At 52.3% G+C, this 19,918-nt stretch overlaps 1 protein-coding gene across 1 annotated transcript in view; it reads left to right on the forward strand.

Annotated features, from left to right (window-relative positions):
• Positions 1–8,769: 8,769 nt before the first annotated feature.
• PRKAR1A (protein kinase cAMP-dependent type I regulatory subunit alpha) overlaps positions 8,770–19,918 on the forward strand; it is a 29,862-nt gene continuing 18,713 nt past the window's right edge. Inside the window, exons 1-8 of the mRNA XM_073562689.1 lie at positions 8,770–8,943; positions 11,659–11,851; positions 13,287–13,460; positions 13,535–13,626; positions 15,057–15,118; positions 15,213–15,259; positions 16,994–17,152; positions 17,238–17,298. Coding sequence (XP_073418790.1) covers positions 11,663–11,851; positions 13,287–13,460; positions 13,535–13,626; positions 15,057–15,118; positions 15,213–15,259; positions 16,994–17,152; positions 17,238–17,298 — 784 coding nt within the window. The 5' untranslated portion in view covers positions 8,770–8,943; positions 11,659–11,662. The remainder of the gene's footprint in view (positions 8,944–11,658; positions 11,852–13,286; positions 13,461–13,534; positions 13,627–15,056; positions 15,119–15,212; positions 15,260–16,993; positions 17,153–17,237; positions 17,299–19,918) is intronic.

A 19,918-nucleotide genomic window follows, 5' to 3' on the forward strand; every position in this document is an offset into this window, starting at 1 on the left:
AGGAAGAACTAAGCCAAGAACAGGAAAACATAATGGCAAAACTAAAAGCAATGGAGGAAAAAGTAAAAAATTTCCAAAACCCCGTGGATGCACCTATTACATTACAGGAAGTAGCAGAGAGAATCTCTTCCATAAGATGTAGAAAAGCCGGTGGCCTGGATGGAATCCTACCAGAAATGCTGAAGTGCAGCCCACCAGAAATACAGGCCGCAATGGTTAAACTCTTCAATATTGTGCTAAGTGCCGGCTACTTCCCTCCTACCTGGAATCAAGGCCTCATCACACCCATCCACAAGAATGGGGACAGGTATGACCCAGCCAACTACAGAGGAATATATGTCAGCAGCAACCTGGGAAAACTGTTCAATAGCATCCTGAACAAGAGGATCCTCAGTTTCCTCACCGAGCACAACGTCCTCAGCAAGAGCCAAGCAGGCTTCATGCCAAACCACCGCACTACTGACCACATCTACACCCTGCACAGCCTCATTCAGAGCCACGTCCACAATACAAAGAACGGGAAGATATACGCCTGTTTCGTGGACTTTAAAAAGGCCTTTGATTCGGTGTGGCACCCAGGCTTATTCCTGAAACTGCTGGAGAGCGGAATAGGAGGAAAGACCTATGATGTTATCAAAAGCTCCTACACCGAGAACCTCTGCAGTGTGAGTGTGAGCGGCAGAAGAACGGCTTATTTCCAGCAGAGCCGGGGAGTCAGACAAGGCTGCAGCCTAAGCCCAACGCTCTTCAACATTTACATCAACGAGCTGGCTACCGCTCTGGAATCTTCCACAGCACCAGGTCTCACCCTCCACGACGTGCAGGTGAAATTCCTGCTGTATGCAGATGACTTGCTGCTTCTGTCACCAACCGAGAAAGGCCTCCAAGACAACCTGAAAATCTTAGAGAAATTCAGCTCCACCTGGGCTCTACCGGTCAACCTAAAGAAAACCAACATCATGGTGTTCCAGAAGAGAAAGAGAAAATCAGACCAGCATCCTTCATTTATCCTCAACAACTGCGCCCTTACAGGAACGGACAAATATACCTATCTGGGCCTAGAGATTCACTGATCAGGGAGCTTCAAACAAGCCATAGAGACCCTGAAAGACAAGGCATGCAAAACCTTCTATGCCATCCGAAGGAAACTCTACCATCTAAAGCCACCAGTGAGGGTCTGGTTAAAAATCTTCGATTCTATCATCGCCCCAATCCTCCTGTATGGCAGCGAAGTCTGGGGTCCTCACACCTACCCAGACTGGTCAAGGTGGGATTCAAGCCCAACAGAAATATTCCACCTGGAATTCTGCAAGCACCTTCTCCAAGTCCATCGGAGCACCTCCAACAGTGCTTGCCGGGCCGAGCTGGGCAGATTCCCTCTACACCTAACGGTTCTAAAGAGGGCACTGTCATTCTGGGCTCACCTACGTAGGAGCAATCCAAGCTCCCATCACCATAAAGCCCTGACACATGTAGGTGAAACAGAAAAACCAGGATCCTCGGAACAACTCACCCAAACCCAACCTGACCAGAACACCAATCACAACAACCTGACAAAAGCCGGAATCAGGAAGATGGTAGACGAAGGCCAGGAGAGGTACGTAAGTGACTGGAAGAACGACATCATCAGCTCACAGAAACTGACCATGTACCAGAGTCTACAGAGAGACTACAGACTGGCTCCATACCTGGAGAAACTCCAGGACCCCAAAGACCGCAAGATCCTGAGCCGGTATAGACTCAGTGCCCACAGTCTGGCCATCGAATCCGGCCGACACAGGCAGAGCTACAAGCCCAGGGAGGAAAGACTGTGCCAACACTGTGACCAGGAGGCCCTGGAGGATGAGACCCACTTCCTGCTACACTGCCCCAAGTACTCAGCAGTGAGGGACACTCACTTCAGGAGACTCTCACATCTCTTCCCGGATTTCACCACCATGAAGGAGGAAGAGAAAACATACATCCTGCTGGGGGAAGAAGAGAGAGCAGTGGAGATAGCAGCGCAATATGTGAGCGAATGCCATAGACTGCGAGAAAGAGAACTCTGATATGCCATGGACTTCTATGGCACCCACCCTGGATATGCCCCAATCCCCCATCCACCTTCCCTATGCCATGGACTTCTATAGCCTCATCCTGGATCTGCCCCCATTCCGCCATCCACCTTCCCTATGCCATGGACTTCTATAGCCTCATCCTGGATCTGCCCCCATGCCCCCATCCACCTTCCCTATGCCATGGACTTCTATAGCCTCATCCTGGATCTGCCCCCATGCCCCCATCCACCTTCCCTATGCCATGGACTTCTATAGCCTCATCCTGGATCTGCCCCCATCCACCTTCCCTATGCCATGGACTTCTATAGCCCCAACCTGGATCTGCCCCCATCCACCTTCCCTATGCCATGGACTTCTATAGCCTCATCCTGGATCTGCCCCCATCCACCTTCCCTATGCCATGGACTTCTATAGCCTCATCCTGGATCTGCCCCCAATCCCCCATCCACCTTCCCTATGCCATGGACTTCTATAGCCTCATCCTGGATCTGCCCCCATGCCGCCATCCACCTTCCCTATGCCATGGACTTCTATAGCCCCAACCTGGATCTGCCCCATCCACCTTTCCTACAGCCCCTTCCCAACATCCCTACAGTCCCTATCCCTATTCCCTTCTGTACACCTGCTTTGGCAAAACTAATGTGTATTTAGTCCTGCCAATAAAGCTTCTTTGAATCTTGAATCTATATAGGGGTATACTGGGTGTATATACTGTATATAGGGGTATACAGGGTGTATATACTGTATATAGGGGTATACAGGGTGTATATACTGTATATAGGGGTATACAGGGTGTATATACTGTATATAGGGGTATACAGGGTGTATATACTGTATACAGGGGTATACAGGGTGTATATACTGTATATAGGGGTATATATAGGGGTATACAGGGTGTATATACTGTATATAGGGGTATACAGGGTGTATATAATAATAATAATAATTTTTATTTATATAGCGCCAACATATTCCGCAGCACTTTACAATTAAGCGGGGACATGTACAGACAATAAATTCAATACAAGTTAAGACAATTCAAACAATGACATTAGGAGTGAGGTCCCTGCTCGCAAGCTTACAATCTACAAGGAAATGGGGGGACACAGTAGGTGAGAAATGCTTGTTAATTCAGGTCTGGCAATTATAATAGGGATTTTCATATAAAGCTGCATGATCCGGTCATCAGCCCGTGTGTTTAAGCGCAATAGACAAGTATCAAGTGCAGTTATCATGTGCATGAAGGGTGTGGAGACAGATGAGTAGTAGGGTGCAGATTCAGAATAATATTTGGAAGGAGGGAACAGGGCAAAGTTAGCTTGCTGAGTAGTTGATGTGGTAGGCTTCTTTGAAGAGATGGGTTTTCAAAGCGCGCTTGAATAGGTCAGGGCTAGGTATCAGTCTGATCGTCTGGGGAAGTGCATTCCAGAGAGCTGGAGCAGCACGAGAGAAGTCTTGGAGACGGAGGTGCGAGGTTCGGATTACGGGGGATGTTAGTCTTAGGTCATTTGTAGAACGGAGGGCACGTGTAGGGCGATAGACAGAGATGAGAGAGGAGATATAAGGCGGTGCAGAACAGTGGAGAGCTTTGTGGGTGAGAGAGATGAGTTTATACTGGACCCTGTAGCGAATAGGTAGCCAGTGTAATGACTGGCACAAGATGGAGGCATCGGTGAAGCGGCTGGACAGAAATATGACCCTGGCTGCCGCATTCAAGATGGATTGGAGAGGAGAAAGTTTGGTAAGAGGGAGACCGATCAGAAGAGAGTTGCAGTAGTCCAGACGAGAATGAATAAGAGCGACAGTAAGAGTCTTAGCAGTTTCAAAGGTGAGAAAAGGTCGGATTCTGGAGATGTTTTTAAGATGCAGGTGACAAGAGCGACTGAGTGATCGGATGTACGGAGTAAAGGAAAGTTCAGTGTCGAATATGACCCCAAGACAGCGGGCATGCTGCTTGGGAGTTATGGTTGAACCCTCCAGGGTTATTTCGATGTTAGGTAGAGTGAGGTTAGTAGAGGGGAGAAACACAAGAAGTTCAGTTTTAGAGAGATTTAGTTTCAGATAGAGGGAGGACATGATGCTAGAGACAGCAGACAGACAATCCTTGGTATTTTGAATTAGGGTAGGGGTGATGTCAGGGGAAGAAGTGTATAATTGGGTGTCATCAGCATAGAGATGATACTGGAACCCAAATCTGCTGATTGTTTGTCCAATAGGGGCAGTGTATAAAGAGAAGAGGAGGGGGCCTAGGACTGAGCCCTGCGGGACCCCGATAGTAAGGGGACGAGAAGAGGAAGAGGAGCCGGAAAAAGATACAGTGAAGGAGCGGTCAGAGAGGTAGGAGGAGAACCAGGAGAGGGCTGTGTCCTTGAGGCCTATAGAGCGGAGCATAGTGAGGAGGAGCTGGTGATCCACAGTGTCAAATGCGGCAGAGAGATCCAGGAGAATCAGCAGGGAGCAATGACCTTTCGATTTAGCTGTTATTAAATCATTAGAGACTTTAGTGAGGGCAGTTTCAGTAGAGTGTAAAGAGCGGAAACCAGATTGTAAGGGGTCGAGAAGAGAGTTATCCGAGAGATAGCGGATTAGACGGGAGTGGACCAGGCGTTCCAGGAGTTTAGAGATGAAGGGAAGGTTAGAGACAGGTCTGTAGTTAGCAGTGCAGTTCTGGTCCAGGGATGGCTTTTTAAGTAAAGGGGTTATGATGGCATGTTTAAATGAAGAGGGAAATATACCTGAAGAAAGAGAGAGGTTAAATATTTTAGTCAGGTGAGTGGTGACCACTGGTGAGAGAGACTGCAGGAGCTGTGAAGGAATAGGGTCACTGTTGCAGGTTGTAGGCCGAGCAGAAGCGAGGAGCTTGGAAACTTCTTCTTCTGAAACAGGCTCAAAGATGTCTAGTGAGCTTGAGGTGCGGCAGGGAAGGGGATCCAGGCACTGAGGAGATTGGGCTGAGATATCCTGATGGATGTGGTTGATTTTTTCTAGGAAATAAGTGGCCAGATCCTCACCGCTGAGGTTGGTGATGGGGGCCTGTACTTTAGGTTTCAGGAGGGAGTTTAAGGTTTCAAAAAGTCGTCTTGGGTTGTTGGATAGTGAGGTGATGAGGGTGGTGAAGTAGGATTGTTTGGCCAGATGAAGGGCAGAGTTATAGGTTTTGAGCATGAACTTATAGTGGATGAAGTCTTCTGCTAAGAGAGATTTTCTCCACTGCCGCTCTGCACACCTCGAGCAGCGCTGAAGAGAGCGTGTTTGCGTTGTGTGCCAGGGCTGCTTTTGTCTGTGTCGGGTCTTTCTGCGTATAGAAGGTGCTGCTTCATCTAGGGCATTCTTCAGTGTATTATTGAAGTGTGACAATGCTATGTCTGGACAGGAGAGGGTGGAGATGGGGGCTAAAGATGTGTGGAGATTGTCCCTAAGCTGTTGGGTATTAATGGTACGTGTATTCCGATAAGTGTGGTAAGTGGGGGTGTTCCGGGTGAGGAGACAATTCTGTATATACTGTATATAGGGGTATATATAGGGGTATACTGGGTGTATATACTGTATATAGGGGTATACAGGGTGTATATACTGTATATAGGGGTATATATAGGGGTATACAGGGTGTATATACTGTATATAGGGGTATACAGGGTGTATATGCTGTATATAGGGGTATATATAGGGGTATACTGGGTGTATATACTGTATATAGGGGTATACAGGGTGGATATAGGGGTATACAGGGTGTATATACTGTATATAGGGGTATATATAGGGGTATACTGGGTGTATATACTGTATATAGGGGTATACAGGGTGTATATACTGTATATAGGGGTATATATAGGGGTATACAGGGTGTATATACTGTATATAGGGGTATACAGGGTGTATATGCTGTATATAGGGGTATATATAGGGGTATACTGGGTGTATATACTGTATATAGGGGTATACAGGGTGGATATAGGGGTATACAGGGTGTATATACTGTATATAGGGGTATATATAGGGGTATACTGGGTGTATATACTGTATATAGGGGTATACAGGGTGTATATACTGTATATAGGGGTATATATAGGGGTATACTGGGTGTATATACTGTATATAGGGGTATACTGGGTGTATATACTGTATATAGGGGTATACTGGGTGTATATACTGTATATAGGGGTATACTGGGTGTATATACTGTATATAGGGGTATATATAGGGGTATACAGGGTGGATATAATGTATATAGGGGTATACAGGGTGTATATACTGTATATAGGGGTATACAGGGTGTATATACTGTATACAGGGGTATACAGGGTGTATATACTGTATATAGGGGTATATATAGGGGTATACAGGGTGTATATACTGTATATAGGGGTATATATAGGGGTATACAGGGTGTATATACTGTATATAGGGGTATACAGGGTGTATATACTGTATATAGGGGTATATATAGGGGTATACTGGGTGTATATACTGTATATAGGGGTATACAGGGTGTATATACTGTATATAGGGGTATACAGGGTGTATATACTGTATATAGGGGTATATATAGGGGTATACAGGGTGTATATACTGTATATAGGGGTATACAGGGTGTATATACTGTATATAGGGGTATATATAGGGGTATACAGGGTGTATATACTGTATATAGGGGTATACAGGGTGGATATAGGGGTATACAGGGTGTATATACTGTATATAGGGGTATATATAGGGGTATACTGGGTGTATATACTGTATATAGGGGTATACAGGGTGTATATACTGTATATAGGGGTATATATAGGGGTATACAGGGTGTATATACTGTATATAGGGGTATACAGGGTGTATATGCTGTATATAGGGGTATATATAGGGGTATACTGGGTGTATATACTGTATATAGGGGTATACAGGGTGGATATAGGGGTATACAGGGTGTATATACTGTATATAGGGGTATATATAGGGGTATACTGGGTGTATATACTGTATATAGGGGTATACAGGGTGTATATACTGTATATAGGGGTATATATAGGGGTATACAGGGTGTATATACTGTATATAGGGGTATACAGGGTGTATATGCTGTATATAGGGGTATATATAGGGGTATACTGGGTGTATATACTGTATATAGGGGTATACAGGGTGGATATAGGGGTATACAGGGTGTATATACTGTATATAGGGGTATATATAGGGGTATACTGGGTGTATATACTGTATATAGGGGTATACAGGGTGTATATACTGTATATAGGGGTATATATAGGGGTATACTGGGTGTATATACTGTATATAGGGGTATACTGGGTGTATATACTGTATATAGGGGTATACTGGGTGTATATACTGTATATAGGGGTATACTGGGTGTATATACTGTATATAGGGGTATATATAGGGGTATACAGGGTGGATATAATGTATATAGGGGTATACAGGGTGTATATACTGTATATAGGGGTATACAGGGTGTATATACTGTATACAGGGGTATACAGGGTGTATATACTGTATATAGGGGTATATATAGGGGTATACAGGGTGTATATACTGTATATAGGGGTATATATAGGGGTATACAGGGTGTATATACTGTATATAGGGGTATACAGGGTGTATATACTGTATATAGGGGTATATATAGGGGTATACTGGGTGTATATACTGTATATAGGGGTATACAGGGTGTATATACTGTATATAGGGGTATACAGGGTGTATATACTGTATATAGGGGTATATATAGGGGTATACAGGGTGTATATACTGTATATAGGGGTATACAGGGTGTATATACTGTATATAGGGGTATATATAGGGGTATACAGGGTGTATATACTGTATATAGGGGTATACAGGGTGTATATACTGTATATAGGGGTATACAGGGTGTATATACTGTATATAGGGGTATACAGGGTGTATATACTGTATATAGGGGTATACAGGGTGTATATACTGTATATAGGGGTATATATAGGGGTATACAGGGTGTATATACTGTATATAGGGGTATACAGGGTGTATATACTGTATATAGGGGTATATATAGGGGTATACAGGGTGTATATACTGTATATAGGGGTATACAGGGTGTATATACTGTATATAGGGGTATATATAGGGGTATACAGGGTGGATATAATGTATATAGGGGTATACAGGGTGTATATACTGTATATAGGGGTATACAGGGTGTATATACTGTATATAGGGGTATACAGGGTGGATATAGGGGTATACAGGGTGTATATACTGTATATAGGGGTATACTGGGTGTATATACTGTATATAGGGGTATACAGGGTGTATATACTGTATATAGGGGTATACAGGGTGTATATACTGTATATAGGGGTATACAGGGTGTATATACTGTATATAGGGGTATACAGGGTGTATATACTGTATATAGGGGTATACAGGGTGTATATACTGTATATAGGGGTATACAGGGTGTATATACTGTATATAGGGGTATACAGGGTGGATATACTGTATATAGGGGTATACAGGGTGTATATACTGTATATAGGGGTATACAGGGTGTATATACTGTATATAGGGGTATACAGGGTGTATATACTGTATATAGGGGTATACAGGGTGGACACACGCCTCTCATCCTCGGCCCACTGTCTCTGCGCTATGCATGCCGGGTAATAACCGACTGTCTATCACCGGCACGGAAGGGGTGTGGAGAGGGAGGGCGTTGCTTAGTAACCAGTTCCTGTCAGCTGGCGGCTGTTTGACGTCATCGGCGGCTGTGATTGGTTGACTGTACCGTTTCCGGTGAGTGCGCGGAGGAAACACCCGGACGGGAGGCCCAGGACACCCGGAGGATCCGGGAGCGTTACCCGAGCAGCAGAGCGACGACGGCCAGAGATCTCCGGTAATTACTGCGGGGGAGACCGGAGGAGAGAGAGAGGGGGGGCACCGGGGAGACCGGAGGAGGAGAAGAGAGAGGGGGGGCACCGGGGAGACCGGAGGAGGAGAGAGAGAGGGGGCACCGGGGAGACCGGAGGAGGAGAAGAGAGAGGGGGGGCACCGGGGAGACCGGAGGAGAGAGAGAGAGAGGGCACCGGGGAGACCGGAGGAGAGAGAGAGAGGGAGCACCGGGGAGACCGGAGGAGGAGAGAGAGAGAGGGGGGGCACCGGGGAGACCGGAGGAGGAGAGAGAGAGGGCACCGGGGAGACCGGAGGAGGAGAGAGAGAGAGGGGGGGCACCGGGGAGACCGGAGGAGGAGAAGAGAGAGGGGAGGCACCGGGGAGACCGGAGGAGAGAGAGAGAGAGGGGGGGGGGCACCGGGGAGACCGGAGGAGGAGAAGAGAGAGGGGAGGCACCGGGGAGACCGGAGGAGAGAGAGAGAGAGGGGGGGGGGGCACCGGGGAGACCGGAGGAGGAGAAGAGAGAGGGGAGGCACCGGGGAGACCGGAGGAGAGAGAGAGAGAGGGGGGGGCACCGGGGAGACCGGAGGAGAGAGAGAGAGAGGGGGAGCACCGGGGAGACCGGAGGAGGAGAGAGAGAGGGGGGGGGCACCGGGGAGACCGGAGGAGGAGAGAGAGAGAGAGAGGGGGGGCACCGGGGAGACCGGAGGAGGAGAAGAGAGAGGGGGGGCACCGGGGAGACCGGAGGAGGAGAAGAGAGAGGGGGGGCACCGGGGAGACCGGAGGAGGAGAAGAGAGAGGGGGGGCACCGGGGAGACCGGAGGAGGAGAAGAGAGAGGGGGGGCACCGGGGAGACCGGAGGAGAGAGAGAGGGGGAGCACCGGGGAGACCGGAGGAGGAGAGAGAGAGAGAGAGGGGGGGCACCGGGGAGACCGGAGGAGGAGAAGAGAGAGAGGGGGCACCGGGGAGACCGGAGGAGGAGAAGAGAGAGGGGGGGCACCGGGGAGACCGGAGGAGGAGAAGAGAGAGGGGGGGCACCGGGGAGACCGGAGGAGGAGAAGAGAGAGGGGGGGCACCGGGGAGACCGGAGGAGGAGAAGAGAGAGGGGGGGCACCGGGGAGACCGGAGGAGGAGAAGAGAGAGGGGGGGCACCGGGGAGACCGGAGGAGGAGAGAGAGAGGGGGAGCACCGGGGAGACCGGAGGAGGAGAGAGAGAGAGAGAGGGGGGGCACCGGGGAGACCGGAGGAGGAGAAGAGAGGGGGGGGGCACCGGGGAGACCGGAGGAGGAGAGAGAGAGAGGGGGGCACCGGGGAGACCGGAGGAGAGAGAGGGGGGGGCACCGGGGAGACCGGAGGAGAGAGAGAGAGAGAGGGGGCACCGGGGAGACCGGAGGAGGAGAGAGAGAGAGGGGGCACCGGGGAGACCGGAGGAGGAGAGAGAGGGGGGGGCACCGGGGAGACCGGAGGAGAGAGAGAGAGAGGGGGCACCGGGGAGACCGGAGGAGAGAGAGAGAGAGAGGGGGGGCACCGGGGAGACCGGAGGAGGAGAAGAGAGAGGGGGGGCACCGGGGAGACCGGAGGAGAGAGAGAGAGAGGGGGCACCGGGGAGACCGGAGGAGGAGAAGAGTGAGAGGGGGCACCGGGGAGACCGGAGGAGGAGAGAGAGAGGGGGGGGCACCGGGGAGACCGGAGGAGAGAGAGAGAGAGGGGGGCACCGGGGAGACCGGAGGGGAGAGAGAGAGAGGGGGGACACCTGGGAGACCGGAGGAGAGAGAGAGAGAGGGGGGGCACCGGGGAGACCGGAGGAGAGAGAGAGAGGGGGGGCACCGGGGAGACCGGAGGAGAGAGAGAGAGGGGGGGCACCGGGGAGACCGGAGGGGAGAGAGAGAGGGGGGACACCGGGGAGACCGGAGGGGAGAGAGAGAGGGGGGACACCGGGGAGACCGGAGGGGAGAGAGAGAGGGGGGGCACCGGGGAGACCGGAGGAGGAGAGAGAGAGGGGGGGCACCGGGGAGACCGGAGGAGAGAGAGAGAGGGGGCACCGGGGAGACCGGAGGAGGAGAGAGGGGGGGGCACGGGGAGACCGGAGGGGAGAGAGAGAGGGGGGGCACCGGGGAGACCGGAGGAGGAGAGAGAGAGGGCACCGGGGAGACCGGAGGAGAGAGAGAGAGGGGGCACCGGGGAGACCGGAGGAGGAGAGAGGGGGGGGCACCGGGGAGACCGGAGGAGGAGAAGAGAGAGGGGGAGCACCGGGGAGACCGGAGGAGAGAGAGAGAGAGGGGGGGCACCGGGGAGACCGGAGGAGAGAGAGAGAGAGGGCACCGGGGAGACCGGAGGAGAGAGAGAGAGGGGGCACCGGGGAGACCGGAGGAGGAGAGAGGGGGGGGGCACCGGGGAGACCGGAGGAGGAGAAGAGAGAGGGGGAGCACCGGGGAGACCGGAGGAGAGAGAGGGGAGCACCGGGGAGACCGGAGGAGAGAGAGAGAGAGGGGGGGGGGGCACCGGGGAGACCGGAGGAGGAGAAGAGAGAGGGGGGGCACCGGGGAGACCGGAGGAGGAGGAGGAGAGAGAGGGGGGGCACCGGGGAGACCGGAGGAGAGAGAGAGAGGGTGTTTTGTGGAAACCGGAGAGGGAGAGGGCTCTGGGGGGCCCGGAGGAGGTGTTAGTGTGTACTCCCCATGTGCCGGATTTCCTCTCAGTAGCGGACTCTTTGTTGCAGCGCCATGGCATCGTGCAGCAGCAGCGGTGGTGGTGGGGGCAGTGAGGAGGAGCGCAGCCTTCGGGAGTGCGAGCAGTATGTGCAGAAGTACAACATCCAGCAGCTGCTGAAGGACTGCATCGTCCAGCTGTGCACCGCCCGGCCCGACAAGCCCATGGCCTTCCTCCGAGAGTACTTCGAGCGGTTGGAAAAGGTGCGTCCTGACAGGTCCTCATCACACATCACCGACAGCACATAACCACTGAGCCAGCTGTCCATGTCACATCCATCTCCAGCCAATAACTACTGAGCTTGCTATTCATGTCACATCTACCCAAGCCCATTGCCGCTGAGCCAGTTATCCATGTCACATCCATCTCATCACCACTGAGCCAGCTGTCCATGTCACATCCATCTCCAGCTCATCACCACTGAGCCACATCCATGTCACATCCATCACCACTCAGCCAGCTGTCCTTGTCACATCCATCTCCAACTCATCACCGCTGAGCCAGACATCTATGTCACATCCGTCACCACTGAGCCAGACATCCATGTCACATCCATCACCACTGAGCCAGCTATCCTTGTCATCTCCATCTCATCACCGCTGAGCCAGACATCCATGTCACATCCATCAACACTGAGTCAGCTGTCCTTGTCACATCCATCTCCAGCTCATCACCGCTGAGCCAGACCTCCATGTCACATCCATCACCACTGAGCCAGCTGTCCTTGTCACATCCATCTCCAGCTCATCACCACTGAGCCAGCCATCCCTGTCACATCCACCACTGAGCCAGCTGTCCTTGTCACATCCATCTCCAGCTCCTCACCACTGAGCCAGCTATCTATGTCACATCCATCACCACTGAGCCAGCTGTCCTTGTCACATCCATCTCCAACTCATCACCGCTGAGCCAGACATCTATGTCACATCCGTCACCACTGAGCCAGACATCCATGTCACATCCATCACCACTGAGCCAGCTATCCTTGTCATCTCCATCTCATCACCGCTGAGCCAGACATCCATGTCACATCCATCAACACTGAGTCAGCTGTCCTTGTCACATCCATCTCCAGCTCATCACCGCTGAGCCAGACATCCATGTCACATCCATCACCACTGAGCCAGCTGTCCTTGTCACATCCATCTCCAGCTCATCACCACTGAGCCAGCCATCCCTGTCACATCCACCACTGAGCCAGCTGTCCTTGTCACATCCATCTCCAGCTCCTCACCACTGAGCCAGCTATCTGTCACATCCATCACCACTGAGCCAGCTGTCCTTGTCACATCCATCTCCATCTCATCACCACTGAGCCAGCTATCCATGTCACATCCATCACCACTTGGCCAGCTGTCCTTGTCACATCCATCTCCAGCTCATCACCGCTGAGCCAGACATCCATGTCACATCCATCACCACTCAGCCAGCTGTCCTTGTCACATCCATCTCCAACTCATCACCACTGAGCCAGCTGTCCTTGTCACATCCATCTCCAGCTCATCACCACTGAGCCAGCTATCAATGTCACATCCATCACCACTTGGCCAGCTAACCATGCCTCATCCATCTGCAGCACATAGCCACTGAGCCAGGTTGTCCTGCTCTGCCAGCTCACTACCCTATTGCTCTTGTTAGGAGGAAGCCAAGCAGTCACTGAGCCAGCAGAAGTCGGGCTCCCGCTCAGATTCCCGTGAGGATGAAATCTCCCCTCCCCCACCCATGAACCCAGTGGTGAAGGGTCGGCGACGGCGTGGGGCAATCAGCGCAGAGGTGTACACCGAGGAAGACGCCGCGTCGTACGTGCGCAAGGTAAGAGCGCCAGGAAGGGCTCAGCGAGTACAGTGTGCAGCTCCTCCCAGATGTCTAACTGCTGCCCTCTGCAGGTCATCCCCAAGGACTACAAGACCATGGCCGCCCTGGCCAAAGCCATCGAGAAGAACGTGCTGTTCGCTCACCTGGACGACAATGAGAGGAGGTAGCTGAGATATGGGGGGCTGTAGGTGACTATAATGAGGAGGTGCGGAGCTGAGATATGGGGGGCTGTAGGTGACTGTATAATGAGGTGTGAAGGTGAGCTATGGGGGGGCTGTAGGTGACTATAGTGAGGAGGTGCGGAGCTGAGATATGGGGGGCTGTAGATGACTATAATGAGGAGGTGCGGAGCTGAGATATGGGGGGCTGTAGGTGACTGTATAATGAGGAGGTGCGGAGCTGAGATATGAGGGGCTGTAGATGACTGTATAATGAGGAGGTGCGGAGCTGAGATATGGGGGGCTGTAGATGACTGTATAATGAGGAGGTGCGGAGCTGAGATATGGGGGGCTGTAGGTGACTGTATAATGAGGAGGTGCGGAGCTGAGATATGAGGGGCTGTAGATGACTGTATAATGAGGAGGTGCGGAGCTGAGATATGGGGGGCTGTAGGTGACTGTATAATGAGGAGGTGCGGAGCTGAGATATGAGGGGCTGTAGATGACTGTATAATGAGGAGGTGCGGAGCTGAGATATGGGGGCTGTAGATGACTGTATAATGAGGAGGTGCGGAGCTGAGATATGGGGGGCTGTAGATGACTGTATAATGAGGAGGTGCAGAGCTGAGATATGGGGGCTGTAGATGACTGTATAATGAGGAGGTGCAGAGCTGAGATATGGGGGGCTGTAGATGACTGTATAATGAGGAGGTGCGGAGCTGAGATATGGGGGGCTGTAGGTGACTGTATAATGAGGAGGTGCGGAGCTGAGATATGGGGGCTGTAGATGACTGTATAATGAGGAGGTGCGGAGCTGAGATATGGGGGCTGTAGATGACTGTATAATGAGGAGGTGCGGAGCTGAGATATGGGGGCTGTAGATGACTGTATAATGAGGAGGTGCAGAGCTGAGATATGGGGGGCTGTAGGTGACTGTATAATGAGGAGGTGCGGAGCTGAGATATGGGGGGCTGTAGATGACTGTATAATGAGGAGGTGCGGAGCTGAGATATGGGGGCTGTAGATGACTGTATAATGAGGAGGTGCGGAGCTGAGATATGGGGGGCTGTAGGTGACTGTATAATGAGGAGGTGCAGAGCTGAGATATGGGGGCTGTATGTTACTGTATAATGAGGAGGTGCAGTGCTGAGGTATGGGGGCTGTATGTGTGGAGGTGCAGTGCTGAGGTATGGGGGCTGTATGTGTGGAGGTGCAGAGCTGAGACATGGGGGCTGTATGTGTGGAGGTGCAGAGCTGAGATATGTATGGGGGGGGCTATATGCGTAGATTTTCCGGAGCTGAGATATGGGGAGCTGTATGCTGCATTGTTGTCTCATCCTGGGCATACAGTGTGGGTATACTCGCTTTCCTGCATACAGCACCTCACATCTCAGCTTTCTGACAGCAGACAGTAATTCTCGTCTTCATGTCTTAGTGATATCTTCGATGCCATGTTCTCTGTGACCTACATCGCTGGAGAGACGGTGATACAGCAAGGTATGGGGGAGATGTGCTGGGGAGGTCCGTATCGGGGACGGCCGACATCGGGGGTCTCTGTTGTCTCTGCTCACATTGCTCTGGCCTCTTGCAGGAGATGAAGGAGATAACTTCTATGTTGTTGACCAGGGTGAGATGGATGTGAGTATACTGTCCACCATATTGTGATTGAGGCTTGTACAGATCAGGGTGCGGGGCATGTGTGGTGTATGGCATATGTAGCGCTGGGGCCTGTAGAGTCCAGGGGCGGGGCATATGTAGCTCTGGGGCCTGTAGAGTTCAGGGGCGGGGCATATGTAGCGCTGGGGCCTGTAGAGTTCAGGGGCGGGGCATATGTAGCGCTGGGGCCTGTAGAGTTCAGGGGCAGGGCATATGTAGCGCTGGGGCCTGTAGAGTTCAGGGGCGGGGGCATATGTAGCGCTGGGGCCTGTAGAGTCCAGGGGCGGGGCATATGTAGCTCTGGGGCCTGTAGAGTCCAGGGGCGGGGCATATGTAGCGCTGGGGCCTGTAGAGTTCAGGGGCGGGGCATATGTAGCTCTGGGGCCTGTAGAGTTCAGGGGCGGGGGCATATGTAGCTCTGGGGCCTGTAGAGTTCAGGGGCGGGGGCATATGTAGCGCTGGGGCCTGTAGAGTTCAGGGGCGGGGGCATATGTAGCGCTGGGGCCTGTAGAGTTCAGGGGCGGGGGCATATGTAGCGCTGGGGCCTGTAGAGTTCAGGGGCGGGGGCATATGTAGCTCTGGGGCCTGTAGAGTTCAGGGGCGGGGGCATATGTAGCTCTGGGGCCTGTAGAGTTCAGGGGCGGGGGCATATGTAGCTCTGGGGCCTGTAGAGTTCAGGGGCGGGGGCATATGTAGCTCTGGGGCCTGTAGAGTTCAGGGGCGGGGCATATGTAGCTCGGGCTTGTACAGTTCAGGGGCGGGGCATATGTAGCTCTGGGGCCTGTAGAGTTCAGGGGCGGGGGCATATGTAGCTCTGGGGCCTGTAGAGTTCAGGGGCGGGGCATATGTAGCTCGGGCTTGTACAGTTCAGGGGCGGGGCATATGTAGCTCTGGGGCCTGTAGAGATCAGGGGCGGGGCATATGTAGCTCGGGCTTGTACAGTTCAGGGGCGGGGCATATGTAGCTCTGGGGCCTGTAGAGTTCAGGGGCGGGGGCATATGTAGCGCTGGGGCCTGTAGAGTTCAGGGGCGGGGGCATATGTAGCTCTGGGGCCTGTAGAGTTCAGGGGCGGGGGCATATGTAGCTCTGGGGCCTGTAGAGTTCAGGGGCGGGGCATATGTAGCTCGGGCTTGTACAGTTCAGGGGCGGGGCATATGTAGCTCTGGGGCCTGTAGAGTTCACGGGCGGGGCATATGTAGCGCTGGGGCCTGTAGATTTCAGGGGCGGGGAATATTTGGCTCTGGGGCTTGTAGAGTTCAGGAGCAGGGCATGTGTAATTCTGGGGCCTGTAGAGTTCAGGGGCGGGGGCATATGTAGCTCTGGGGCTTGTAGAGTTCACGGGCGGGGCATATGTAGCTCTGGGGCTTGTAGAGTTCAGGAGCAGGGCATATGTAGCTCTGGGGCTTGTAGAGTTCAGGAGCGGGGCATGTGTAATTCTGGGCCTGTAGAGTTTAGGGGCAGGGCATATGAGTTCAGGGGTGGGGCATGTGCAGTGCTGGTACCTGTACAGATCAGGGGCGGGGCATATGGAGCTCTGGGGCCTGTAGAGTTCAGGGGCGAGGCATGTGTAGTGCTGGTACCTGTGCAGGTCAGGGGCGGGGCATGTGTAGCGCTGTGTAGGTCAGGGGCGGGGCTTGTGTGGTGCTGGGGTGGGGCCTGTACAGATCAGAGGTGGGGTATTTTCTGCACCACAGTCAGACCCTGCCCCTCTTTCAGGTCTATGTCAGCAGTGAGTGGATGACCAGCATCGGGGAGGGCGGCAGCTTCGGAGAACTCGCTCTGATCTATGGAACTCCGAGAGCTGCAACTGTGAAAGCCAAAACCAACGTGAAGCTGTGGGGGATCGATCGGGACAGTTACCGGAGGATCCTTATGGTGGGTAAAGGCAGCAGCGGGCAGGCATATTTATTGGGGGGGCACAGAGTGCGGGGGCAATCACTAATACCAGCATGTCTTGCAGGGGAGCACGCTGCGGAAACGAAAGATGTACGAGGAGTTCCTGAGCAAAGTCTCCATCCTGGGTGAGAATCTCACGTGTTACATAGGACTACAGGAAATATCTGCTATGCTGTCAGAGTTTACATAGGATTGCAGGGCTCATAGTGTCATAGTTTTAGGTTGAAGGTAGACGTAAGGCCATCAAGCTCCAGACGTTCAGACCTCTGTTTTCTTGTGAATCAACCAATTGTCATGATCCAGGACGGGGTTGTCTTTTCCATCCTGGTCAGGTGAGGGTTAATTTATCTGCCTCTCTCTGGTTTGGCTATTTAGACTGTCAGGGTCCTGGGTCGGTGATACTTCCGTTTTGCTCGGCTAGGGCAGCTGGCCCAGGTTACTCTGGTAACTGTCGTCGTTCCTCTGTGTGCTGGTTCTGATCTGTGTATGACCTGGTTTGTTCCTTGACTTGTATCTGGCTTCTGTTTTGGTACTGATCTGTCCTCTCTGGCTTCTGACTCTCGGCTTCCCCCTGACTGCTCTCCTGTCCTTCGGATTTCGCGCTACCATCTGGCTTCTGGCCCCAGCTCTCCTCGGACTACCCTCCTGCTTCGTCCTTCGGCTCCCGCACCCCCTTCGGGCTTTCTACCCTCTGCCTGCTCCTGTCTACACTCCGTTGCCACATCCTCACGCGGGGTAGCTAGCTCCACCCCCATCGTGTCTCCTGTTATCGCGTGTCCAGCTAGGCTCAGGTCCTGTGCGCACAGCACGCCACAGTGTCTTTCATACCTCCCTGCTGGTCTCGTGTTCTCTGTTAGCGCCACCTAGGCTCCACCATCACATTATCACAGACCTCGAATTTAAATTGTGAGGGCATCTTTTTGTTGTGGACCCGCTCTGTCAGAGCAGAGCAGGTGACTAGCCTGTCCCAAGGGATGCAAAACCTGTCTGTGGAGCAGAGGGCCTTGATAGCGTCCCACCAACGGGTACAGAGAGAGTTGGCTGATGCGGTTTCGTCTGTTCAGAGTGCTTCTTTTTCTGGCAGTATAGATTGTGGTGCGTCAGATGTTTCATTACCCTACCCCGAACCCTCTGTCAAACTCCAGGACACCTTTTCTGGGGAAAAAAGTAAGTTTCGGGTATTTAAGGAGAGTTGTAAATTGCTTTTTTTCCCTGCGTCCTCCGGTCGTCAGATGATGAGAGTCAAAGGGTGGGGATAGTTATATCTCTCGAGGGAGGGTCCGCAGTCCTGGGCTTTCTTCCTGTCCCCCACTGCCCCTGTGAGAATGTCTGTGGATCGGTTCTTCGAGGCCCTGGAACTGATCTACGATGAACCTGATCGTGTGAGGTGGGCCGAGGACACAATTACGAATCTTACCCAGGGAAAGCGCTCTGCCGAGTGGTACTATTCTGAATTTCGGCATTGGGCCCCGGAGGTATCTTGGAACGACTCGGCACTCGGAGGGTTGTTCCGAAGAGGATTATCCGAGCATTTAAAGGGCGCGTTGGCTCTACATCCACCACCCGATTCTCAGGAGGAGGCAATGACAAAGGCCGTCTGTATGGATCGGTGCAATGTGAGGCTTCCTTATTTCCAACCAAACTTGAACCCTCCTCATCTGTCGAACCCATGGAGGTGGGAGCCATCTCTGTTCAGGAGAGAGAAAGGAGACATCATAGTGAGAATAAGCTCTGCTTCTACTATGGGGCCCCAGGACATTGGAAAAAGGACTGTCCCTCCTGTCCAACGTCCTCCAAGGTGTTGGGAAACGCCTAGGTCTGGGTAGCTGTCGAGGTTACCCAGACCCTCAGCTATATTTTTCCTCCGTTTCTAAATTGTTGCTTAAAGTGGAACTTGGTGTGAACAACTGTTTTTTTTCCTCTTCGGCTTTTGTGGATTGTGGGTCTACTGTGAATGTGATTGACTCTAAGTTGGTGGCTCATTGTAAGATGGGGACAGTCAGGTTGGGGACGCCTATAATAGTTGTGGCTATCGACTCTACACCCCTCACCAAGGACAGGATCAGTTCTGTTTCTGAGGAGTACATCCTCAAGGTGGGTCCCGTACATCAGGAGCGCATAGCCTGCTTTGTCTTGGACAATCTTCCTGCGGGTTTGGTTTAGGAGTTCCCTTGGTTAGAATCTCATAATTCAGTCATTAACTGGGAATCACAAGAGAGTGTTAAATGGGGTCCAAATTGTGTAAACAAATGTCTGATTTGTGCATCTATGTCATCTGTCGGTCTGGAAAGTATTCCGGAGTTCCTGAAGGATTTCAAGGATGTGTTTTCCGAAAGCGAGGCCAAGGGGGGTTACCACCGCGTCGCCCTTTTGATTGTGCCATTTACCTGATTCCGGGTGCCAAATTGCCCAAGGCCCGTCTGTTCAATTTTTCAGGCCCCGAGCTGGCTACCATGAAGGAGTGTATCTCCAAGAGTCTACATAAGGCTGGTATCACACATCCGAGGAATACGACCGAGTCTCCATGCGGCTCCATGTATTGCTATGCGACAGCACTCTCCGATCCGAGTGCCGGGTATTAACATGCGAGACTCGGCCGTATTCCTTGTATTTGTGATCCCGGCTTAAGGGGCATATTCGCCCTTCTGTTTCTCCTGTGGCTGCAGGTTTTTTTGTTAAGAAAAAAGACGGTGGTCTTCGCCCATGCCTCGACTTTTGGGAACTTAATAAGATCACAGTGAGGAA

Source organism: Dendrobates tinctorius, unplaced genomic scaffold (genome assembly GCF_039654945.1).
Source record: "Dendrobates tinctorius isolate UK_male_01 unplaced genomic scaffold, ASM3965494v1 ptg000364l, whole genome shotgun sequence".
In the NCBI taxonomy this organism is placed as follows: domain Eukaryota; kingdom Metazoa; phylum Chordata; class Amphibia; order Anura; family Dendrobatidae; genus Dendrobates; species Dendrobates tinctorius.